Source organism: Porites lutea, chromosome 2, assembly GCF_958299795.1.
Source record: "Porites lutea chromosome 2, jaPorLute2.1, whole genome shotgun sequence".
Lineage (NCBI taxonomy): Eukaryota > Metazoa > Cnidaria > Anthozoa > Scleractinia > Poritidae > Porites > Porites lutea.
Genome location: NC_133202.1, coordinates 44,873,127 through 44,884,085, shown reverse-complemented (window position 1 = coordinate 44,884,085; position 10,959 = coordinate 44,873,127). Strand labels below are relative to the sequence as shown.

The 10,959-nt window shown below is 39.2% G+C and overlaps 2 protein-coding genes across 2 annotated transcripts in view; one reads left to right on the top strand and one right to left on the bottom strand.

The window, feature by feature from the left end:
- The first annotated feature begins 3,434 nt into the window (after window positions 1-3,434).
- On the top strand, window positions 3,435-5,651 carry LOC140928754 (uncharacterized). Its single transcript, XM_073378538.1, has one exon. The coding sequence runs from the start codon at window positions 3,464-3,466 to the stop codon at window positions 5,582-5,584; it is 2,121 nt and encodes a 706-aa protein (XP_073234639.1). The 5' UTR covers window positions 3,435-3,463; the 3' UTR covers window positions 5,585-5,651.
- Window positions 5,652-8,784: 3,133 nt separating this feature from the next.
- Window positions 8,785-10,959, bottom strand: part of LOC140928761 (lipoxygenase homology domain-containing protein 1-like) — a 54,364-nt gene continuing 52,189 nt past the window's right edge. The window contains exons 50-51 of the mRNA XM_073378545.1: window positions 10,860-10,956; window positions 8,785-10,522 (exon numbers count right to left, since the gene is read on the bottom strand). Of these exons, the coding sequence (XP_073234646.1) occupies window positions 10,043-10,522; window positions 10,860-10,956 (577 nt within the window). The 3' untranslated portion in view covers window positions 8,785-10,042. The remainder of the gene's footprint in view (window positions 10,523-10,859; window positions 10,957-10,959) is intronic.

The window sequence follows — 10,959 nt, the reverse complement described above, 5'->3', positions numbered from 1 at the left end:
TTTTTAAACTTTGGTCGATTCTCAATTTCGAACCAATTTCCTTTGTCTCCTAGCCTACCCCGTGAGTAGAGGCTACATTTTCGCAGTATGAGCTGGCGTGCGAAAAGTACTAATTTTATTCATGAATTAGGGCTAGGAAATAAATAAAACTGAGAATTGACCTAGGTTAAAAAAGCTTAAAAACTTTTATCTTGCATTTAATTTCGACCTGTAACATATAACAAAATGCAAATTAATTATCAACAAACAAAATAGTTTTAAGTGTCAGGAGTGCGCTTATACAGGAGTCAATAAAGTATATTGATATTGGAGCGGCCAGAAACATCACTGGCAGATCCAGGGGAGGGGCCCGGGGGACCCGCCCTCCCTTATTTTTAGAACCAAACTGAGGCCTAAAGGGTGGAAAAAATTTTTTTTGGAGACCGGCCCCCTCAGTATCCCCCCCCCCGCCCCATCTCAAGGTCTGGATCTGCCACTGAACGTTGAGTTTGTTATACATGTAATTTAAGTTAAAGTAGACTGATGGAACTGGATTTAGTCTTGAACATTTATTGCTACTCAGTGTTACATGCCTGTTTTTCAGCAATCATCACGCAATTTTTAAATTGCCTGATGGTGTGGAACTTAAAAGTTCCGCATTTTCTCAGGGCTACAAGGTCTGGTTTTACATGCCACAGTCAGGTTGCCTAAGAGGCTTCTTGCCTGAAGTTAAATTAATTTGAAGCTGTTGCTTTACACTATGCAATCACTCTCTTTATGTTACTTGTCGCTTTTAATACACATAATGTCCTTCCAAGACATTGTGGCTACATGTTGAAGCGTAAATTAACTGTGGGATTTGAGCGACATCCCAGTGGGGGAACTCATTTTAGGGTAAAAAATGTTTTAATAATTTTTTTGGGTGACTTATGGTTCATTGATGATTCAGTTCTGTAGCCTGAATATTCCAGATAATGATCATTAGAGAAGCTGTTTTTCAGTGGCTCTGGCACAATCTCATTGCCAACAGCCACTAGACATGTACAAAGTTATGAATCTTTAAAAGAAATGTTTGAAAAATGTTTTCTATTTTTTAAAGAAAAGTTTTGTTTTAAATTATTATTAATGTAATTCAAATTATCTTGACAGCTAAACATTCTAATGCTTAGTTGCACTGTATAAATAATTGATGTTTTATTATTATTATTATTGTTATTATTATTATAATTAATGATATGACTTACTCTTTTTAAGTACTATTAAAGTTTATAATGAGGTCATTTCTATGCACTGGGAGTAACCCCGCTCTCTACTTTAAACTTCCTTCTCGGCATTTTCTTTTGGGCAAATTATTTTTGTAATAGAAGTCACTTGTTTGTCCACATTGCTATCCTAATCCTAGTCAAGTGGTCTTCAATTTACTGCGCTTTTCACAAACATGCGAATTGTGAAGTTCAAAAGCCAACTGACGATTGCATTTTTCACTGCTGTCAATCAACTTAACGGACCTCTTAGGAAACAAAACTTTACTTTAACGGGTTGAAAAGGTCATGGTTTGTGATTTGTGATTGGTGGATTTCGATCCATTTTGTGTGTTTTTGTGTTTCAAGGTTCGTTGCTTGTGATCGTAATTATGATTGACGGCAGCAAAAAACACAATCGTGAAGGTGGCTTTTGAACTTAAGAGTTTGCATTTTTGTAAAAAGCTCAGTAACAGTCATAAACAACTTGGACATCTAACTTGTGCAAAGGGGAAGATACCTTTTGAACCATAACCATACCCATGATTCAGCCACACAGGTTTTAAGCAAAATGTAAAACAAAAACACATTTTAAAGTGTCAACTTAAAAATTGACTTGAAAATTCCAATGCCAGTTGAGGAGATAAGACAGGAACCAAGGCATGACCAATTAGTGTATTAAGACTTTTGTAATCAAACAAGAGAATCACTAATAGTCAAGTAACAGGAACAGTATGGCAGATGCCAGGCTACGGCATGCTGATAGGTAATACATGGATATGTAGCTTCTACATATGCCCAAACTTTGGGAGCTGATATTTTTCATCAGGAATAGAATGCAGCATTAGGCAGCATTATGGGAAGTTTTGTTTCTTTTTGGCCAGACTGTAACCAGAAAACAGGTTGACTAGCCTCAAAGTGGATTTTTCAGCAAAAGTTCTAGGAATAAGTAAGTCTAAGTGGCTTATTGATTGGCCATTACCAGAACTTGGTCATTATGTTTGGATACCACTTAGCAATGGTTCACTGGATGGCAAGCCATTCAAGCGTTCATTCCAATCACAAATCTTTGAATGTGTTTGAGCAAAGAGTTTCTCTATTCTTCTCTGTTGAAAATTAACCAAAATGACTGGACTAGAAGACTTAAAAGATATTTGAATTAACATAAGAAGGCTTCACCCGATCCCACTCATAGCTTTGTAATCTGAAATGCTTAGATGGCTGGCCATTAAGTGAGCCATTGCTAAGTGGTATCCAATCACGTGACCAAGTTCTGCATAGGGTTAATTATCTACTTAAAATTATATTGCAAATTTCTTAAAACCTTGCACCAATACAATAAGGGTGGTGGCTAATCATGCACAATAAATGAAGAAAATAAGGAACCTCTATGTACCCGTGTAACAAATGCAGATGAAACTGTTGCAAAGAACTGAAAAAATAGATGTAATTAATGCCATGAATTAAAGTTAAAAGATTTGTCTTTTAAAAAAATTGACGAGAAGGTGCTACCTTTGTTAAATGTCTGCAAATGGTTAGACCTTGTTGGACATTAAGGACAAGAAAAACAGTAGGCCAGGCTGTCTCACAGTGCTTTTACTGATCTGATTCTGTGGGTCGCAAAAGAACATTCAATCACTGATCACTTAGCAAATGGCATCATCTGTCTCAAGGCAGCACTTTTCTTAGAGCCAAACTCATTTGTGTTGGTTCTGCCATGTTAATGCAGTTAAACTGTTCTAAATCATTGTTTTCTTTTTATAATAATAAACTTAGTGTATTTGTAGGGAAACATGTACATGTAGTTATCTTGAAAGAATCTAGGTACCTACATTACATGTTTTTTAGGTTCTTGGTTATAACAGGTGATGATAAATATAAAATTCTCCATTTTTTGTTTATGGTGGTAATGAGGGTTACCGAAAATGCTTCAATTACCTTAAATGTTTTCTTTTTGTATAATTTTCATTTTGCTAGTTGTGTTTTACATCTCAAACTCAAACAGAAATTATAATAATAATAATAACAACAACAACAACAGCAATGATAATAATGATGATAATAATACTAATAATAGTTAAATATGCATGACATCTTGTTGTTAAACTATAGCGCAATTTGTAAAAGAAAAATAGTGTTGCATTGCTGACATGACGAAGAGTACATGTATCGATTCAAGGAGCCTTTGAAAAGTTTATTGATAGTGGTCTTCTTTTTGCTTTCTCTTTACAGGGAAAGATACCATGGCAAAGCAGTCTGATCACATAGTTGCTCTCACTGACATCGCCAGTGGTAATGAAATCGGTAAAAATGAACCAATTTCAGTGAAATGTGAAGAGGATCCGCTTGAGAGTGCCGAAGCCACTAAAAAGTCAAAAGGTTGTAGGCATGAAAGAATCGAAACCGTGGGCAGTGATATAACGGAAGGATCATCAAAGGTGGATCAGGCGAGAAAAGAAAGTAAACCGTCATGCAGTGAAAATTCTTTCGTGTGCAAGGTCTGTGGCAAGACGTTTCGGAGACTGTCTAAATTAAAGGCCCACAAAGTTTCACACAGAGATGACAGACCTTTCCAATGTGTTAAATGTGGTAAGAGTTTCAAGTGTTCAACCAAATTGACGAGGCATGTCGGAACCGTTCACTCCAATAAAAGGCCTTTCAAGTGTGACGAATGTGGTAAGGGATTCAAAACTATGGAGGACATGAAGTCTCATGGCCTTGTGCACAAGAAAGAGAGGCCGTGGAAATGCACTGACTGTGGAAAGTCATTCAAGAAAGCTGAAATTCTGAAGACCCACGAGAAAACACACACAGTGCGGGAGAGACTTCATAAATGTAACCAGTGCGAGAAAAGTTATACGACAGCATCCAGCTTGAAGTATCACATGGTAACACACAACGAGGAAAAATCATTCACTTGCAGATTTTGTGGCAAAACTTTCCACTTCCTTCGTAATTTGAAATTACATGAGAGAACACACTCGGGGCGGGAAACGCCGTTTAAATGCCTATTATGCGCAAAATCGTTCAAGACCTCAGAAGAACTGAAGAAACACAAGCTTTCTCACTCCGACGAAAGTCATCTTAAATGTAATATTTGTGAAAAGACTTTCGATTTTCCCGCGGAAAAAGTGGCGCATCTCAGAAAAGAACACAATGATGATAGGCCTTGGAAGTGTCACGTTTGTGACGCATCCTTTAAAACTTCTGGTCACCTCAAGGAACATGGTAATGTACACAGAACTGATAGACCTTTTAAATGTGACCAGTGCGACAAGTGCTACAAGGGAATTTACGAGTTAAAAGTTCACAAGATGGCTCACACTGGTGAGAAGCCGTACAAATGTAGTCAGTGCAACATGGCTTTTGCGACATCTTCTCAACTTTGTACGCACAGACGGTGGCGCCATGCTGATGAGAAACCCCACAAATGCCCATTTTGTGAGAAAAGTTTCAAGACAACAAGTGCTGTCGCTAAGCACGCAGCTGTTCACAAAAAAGACAGACCCTTCCAATGCAGTATCTGTGAAAAGTTCTACAAGTCATTAGACGTTCTTAGATTTCATCGGCAACGGGTGCACAGTGACGAGAAACCTTTTGAGTGCCAACTGTGCGAAAAGTCTTTCAAGACAGCACAAGAGTTAAAGATGCATGGAAGGGCGCATAGCGATCACAGACCTTTCAAGTGCTCTTTGTGCGAGACTTCGTTTAAGGATAATAACAAACTCCAGCGTCATCTCAGCACGGTACATACCGATGAAAGGCCATTCCAATGTACACAGTGTGAACGAGCGTTCAAGAGTGCAGGAGAATTGAAGAGGCACATCCTAACTGTACACAATATGGAAAAACCCTTTAAATGTTCAGAATGTGATGCAGCTTTTTCTTCAGAAGGTAATCTTCGTCAACATTCCATGGTGCACTCAGATCACAGACCTTTCAAGTGTTCTTTGTGCGAGAAGGCCTTTAAATCATCGCGTTACTTACGATTACACGGCAGAGTTCACACTAGCGTCAGGTCTTTCAAATGTTCTCATTGTGATAAGACGTTCAAGGCTAAAAACGATCTGGCAAGACACAATACAGAAACGCACAGCGGTGAAAGACCCTTTAAGTGCAGCCACTGTGAAATGACTTTTGTTAGGTCAATACATCTTGAAAATCACGAGAGGACACATAAAAATCTACGGTACAAATGTTCCCAGTGCAAGCAATCATTCAGCAATCGCACAGACTTGAAAGGACACAGCCGAATCCATGCGGGGGAGAAACCATTTGAGTGTTGGCTTTGTGGGAAAGTCCTCATCTCACACACTCTATTGCGACACCATACCCAAACTTGTGTCAATCAGCTTTTAGATTGAAACCCAAACAGTTAAGTAAAGGGCGTGGCTGTAAGGCAAATGATTATTTTCGTGCTAATAAGTCCGATTTTTTTCTCATGAAATCTTAGTTAAAACCGTTTTACTTCCATCAAAGTCAATTTTATGTTGTAAAATGCTGACAAAAAACTAATTGCACCATTTGAAAGAACTGGTGAAGAGGATTTTATTTGATTATTTACATCGCAAGATCAAAGTGTGGAGCGACATTCAAAAGTGCTGAGTACATTAAGTTTAGCATTTATAGTAAAGAAACTCAGACAAACATATTGAAATTAACACTGCAAATTCCGTACATGTTTTGACCATTGTAGTGTTATGTTTGTCTGACGTTTGTCATTAAAATGAAATTAAAAAAAGAAAAAAGAATCAGTCACTCTGATATCATTTGTGTGCTGTGCTATTCTCCATCATTCCGTCTGAAGTGAAAAGATTGATTCGCCACTTTAGAAACGAGAAGGAAACTGGAACCGAAATGCCGTTGCGCAATTGTTTGTGGGATCGATCGTTACTGGGGAAGCGCCCGTCAGCTACATTAGGGACCTGAGGAAACTACGACGGCGACGGCAACGGTCATGTCAAAAACCAATAGGTTTAGTTAGCAAAACAACTCTCCACGTGCATCACGCTTTTTTGTACATTTCTTTGCCGTCCCGCCCCACAACTACGACGTGAAATAACCAATTTTTAAGTTTTTTTGAGGAGGGGAACGGCAAGGCGATAAATTCTACCGTCTCTGTCTGAACTCGGGCGCGGCCCCCTCTTTTCAGCTCCAACATAAATTGCCTTTTTTTTAGTAACTGGGATCTGGGATAATCGCAAAATGGTTTGATAGGATGCGGAGTTTATTTTTCAGCGACTTTTTCATGGACGTCGCCGTTGTTGGATCGTAAGGATCGTATAGTGGCGGGCACAAACGTGCTTCGCACCATACAAACATCTGTAAATTTTGGCAACTTTGGAGAGCTATATCTTTGCTCGTATCACTCCCGGAGCCCATCACCCAGGCTCCTGATCACTTTCAAGTTTGATAATTTATTAATACATGTATCAGATTAAGGCGTTGTTTTCAGTGGTGTCGACGAATTTTCCCTAACTTGTCCATGTCAAAAGTTGAAAACACCGCGAAAGGGTCAATTACAAAAAAGGGAAGCAGAATATCTGATGACCTGCTACAAGGTGACGTGCTTATCCAATCATATCTCGGAAAGTTTAATCGACAGTTCACAACTACTTAGATCTTAAATAAATCCAAATCTAATGGAAAAGAAAACAAATCATGAAATACTAAAAAAAATAGTACTTTATAAAACTGGTTTTACATATTTAAATCGTGCAAAGTAAAACCAATAGATTCAAAAGAACTGAAGGAAACTGATTTGTAGACGTGTATATTAATCCCGCCCCCCCCCCCCCCCCCCCCCCCCATGCATCCTATCCAGCTGGTTTGCCTATCGTCCTCTCTTATCCGATGAAAACGGTCACCGAAAACGTATGTTTCCAGAGTAGAGATTTTTGAAAACTTCGGCTTCTCCTTTACGTGTGGACTGACGATTATGTCATACATCATGCACTTCTAGCATGACGCATGCTCCTTAAGAGATGCTATCGTATTTCCATCGTTTTAGCGGTTTCGTGTGGACGGGCGAAAACGATTCGAATACGCTACGTGTGGATGCGTATTTTTTTTTGAAATCGGAGCAAAATTCAAATACATCCGGATACGTTTGGACGGGTCTTAACCTTTTTTTCGTGAAGTGAAACGTGTTCAAATCATAACTTAAATTGTTTTTTTTTTCTTTCATATTTATTTATTTATTTATAGAGTGTAGTATTATTTATTCATATATAATTTAATCGACATGATTAATGTATTCATTGATCGTTAGATTCAGGTTGTCTTCACAATACCACAATGCCTGTACATGTCATGACACGAAAAATACTCCGGCCTTGAATTAACCCGTTCACACTGCCACAAAAAGCGGCGCAGAACCTATTCAAACCCATCAAGATCGGTGCAACGCAGCTTCGCTCCGTTACTAAAAAGTGGCGCCGAGATAACCTCAGTTTTTATGTGTGAACAGAGGCCTTATCCGGTATGTTTTTCGCGCCTGCGCAAGAGTTATCCGCTATAGAACGTTTTCACATGACGTCACGGCGGCCATATTGGTGTCCCAAAACAATGAAACGGTCGCCATGTTGGTGTCCCAAACCAGTCCTGTGGGAGTTGAACTCTTTTCTTATGCAAACGCTTTCTTTTGTTCCAATAAATTTGCGTAGATGCTGGCCACGTGAGAGAAAACACTCTATAGTGAAGACATCCTCAATTTTCAACCTTATGATACTTGCAAACGGACGCAACATTGTTGGTCAACAATTCCCAACATTGATGTTACATGCTGCGTCCGTTTCCACACTCTGTTGCATGTTGTTGCGTGTTGTTGGGAGTTGCTGCGCGCACTTTTGAAACCGGTCAAAATGTTAGCAATGTGCAAACGGACGCAACAACTCCATGTTGGGAGTTGTTAGCCAACAATGTTGCGTCCGTTTGCACGGGGCTTTAATCATTTCGGCATATTTTCTAGAATAGTTTTAGCTTGTGACATAATTTGATCTTTTCGGATTCAATTCTCTTGTAATAAATTATTATTTGAACTTTCTGTATTTGCGTTGTTGTTCGAGGTTCTAATTCAGGGCTCTTTTCTCGAAATTCCTTGTGTTTTGTTAACGGGTGGTTTTGTTGAATAACTTTCAGAACTATTAAAAATAGTTTAAAACACGTCGAACTCGAAGCGAGCGTGTTTAGCTCTACCATAGTTCATTTCATCTATACTGTATATTATACAGCTATTTCAAAAAAAAAAACGTCGGAAGACAAGCAAAAAGCCTTTAAGCCAAGACCGAAAGGTGATGTGGGATTTTTATAATGACATGGGGGTTTTGCGGCCACTCAATTACGTCTCTGATAACAATATTCATCGTCTTTCTGTAAGTGAGAGTATTTCTAAACGTTGGACAACTGTTAAAACAAAGGTGGTTGGAGGGCCGTCTTTTGAATGTATCGATAATGATATCTTGCTTGGGATAGATTTGAAAAGTATTGTTATTGAAACTGTTAAGTTGTTTGTTTCCTGGCCGTTTCAAGTCTGTATGATGAGTTTAACAAGGACTATAATCAATTTAAATATTGAAAAAAGCCTTTAATGAGGATAACATTCTATAAATCGCAATGTACAATTAATGCTCTAAGTCACATAAAATACACTAACTTCAGCTTGGAATGTAGCAGAAATATTTATTCTAAAATACTTTACGTCTAGGACTATGGATAATATGTACTGTACCGAGCCTAAATTCGCACAAATTCCATGTACATGTTTACTAACTATTGGAATTTTGACACGCAATACAAAATATACTATACTATTACCTGTTTTACATGTCGTTTCCTATCGTCTAAACAAAGTGCCATTTTTACCAAACAACGCAAACCAAACCAAACAACGTAAACTGAATAAATATTGCTTTAGCTCAGGCAATGCTTCAAATGAAGTTGCAAGTGAACCATAAAGGCAAGCAGTTCGAGAGAAAACGGCACTTTAAGCTAATCACAAAGCCTTGAATTTATTATTTATTATGTTGCACTGAAAATGTTCAAAGAGGCGTGGTTTCGAAAATTACATAAATATAAATTATCATATCTACCGTAAGTTTTGAAGACAAAATCGACAATGCTCGCTAAGGGAAAAATTCTTCCTCCAAGTGAAGGAATTCTTTTCACTGCATACACGCTTGTTTCAGCACGTTACCTCAAATTTATTAAAATTCGTCGATTCAGTTGTAGCGTGACTTTTTCTCGTTACCCTCGTTTGATAAATATGAAGTACGTACATTATTTACCAACTGTGTTACATCGTTAAACAAACGAATGGTGATTCGTTTTCTTTCCTTACAGAGGAATTCCCCACGATAATAAAATTGTACAAATTATTCTACGAAACTTATCAAAACCTATTTCCTATTACGCCACTAAGTCTCTGATTCTACATTCACAAAAGGTCGCGGGAGACAAGTACAAAAAGTTATTTCGTCAGTATGGCGACGCAAATTGGACCAACGAGTAGTCGTTATAAATGTTCTTACCAGTAAGAATAAAAGTCTGAAAGTTGCGATCTGTAATTGATCATGTTGCGGTACAGAGGAAAAATACATATTGGAACTCCGACACGTGATGTACACATCTTTAAAAGCGAGCTGGAAACACTAACATTTAGAACTCGCCAAGATGGTAAAACTGATCGGGTGTTATCAGCCTGCACAAGATCAAACTGTTTGTCCTACCCAAAAAATCATGTCCGCTTTGAGGGGAAAAAAAGAGTCTCCGGATTCTAGTAACTATGAGGGTACTTCAGTTCTTCGACCCCTCCCTGCCGAGTCTCAGACCCATACGTCATCATTCTTTCCACCCCCACTCCCACCCCCACTGTCCTTCAACCTAAGGGTCCTGTCATTTGCGTTGTCATTCTCGTCTCGTTCCGAGTTCGCGGCTGACGCGCGCGATGAGCTTAACACTTCATCCATGGGAAATTCTTCTCTTGATCGGCTACCCCTGGAATAACTATCATCAGATGGGTAGGGAGGGGGTGCATGGTTTATACTCTCCGCCCAACTGCGATGTCGATCGGACTCCGAAGAGACGTCGGTGGCTCCCGATGGCTCACCATCCACGTAGTCGTTATCATATCGTCTTCTGCTCGGATCTCTCAGGCTTCGTTCGTCGGGAGTGCGAGGAAGAGACGTGGCTTCGAAATCCATGGGCGCTCGAGCTAGTTCAGCGTTCCGAGTACTGTCGAATTGCCATCCTTCGTTCTTCATTTGTTGCTGTAACTGGCTATGGCTCCAAAGATTGGCGAGAACCTGGGACAAAATGAAGCGTTTATCGCTGAGAAAAGACATGATGACCAAGAGAGCTAAACAATATACATGTAACAACAATATCAAACTTGGTACCCTCGGTACCAGAGACTTTTCATGCGCGGTTTCCGGTTGCTGTCAAAGCCCGCCATTCGTGACTTCGGCCTCTGCCCGAAAATCTGTCGGCCTCTGGCCGACACCGAAGCATCCAGCCGCACGCGAGAAAAACCTCTAGTACCCAGAGTACAAACTTGGCTAAGTATAAAAAAATGTATACAATACTTCATAGACATACATTCACATACGATAGTCTGCCGATAAAGTAAAGCCTACGACTTACCTGACAAGCTATTTTTATGACCCTGGGTGAGAAAGTTTTAGACTGATCCGTTGCTATTCTCACCATCTTGTGAATTCCTGGGGTTTTACGGAGATACCTA

Bases quoted from the DNA above. Each gene is read 5' to 3' on its own strand.
- LOC140928754 (XM_073378538.1), top strand. From the start codon at position 3,464: ATGGCAAAGCAGTCTGATCACATAGTTGCTCTCACTGACATCGCCAGT.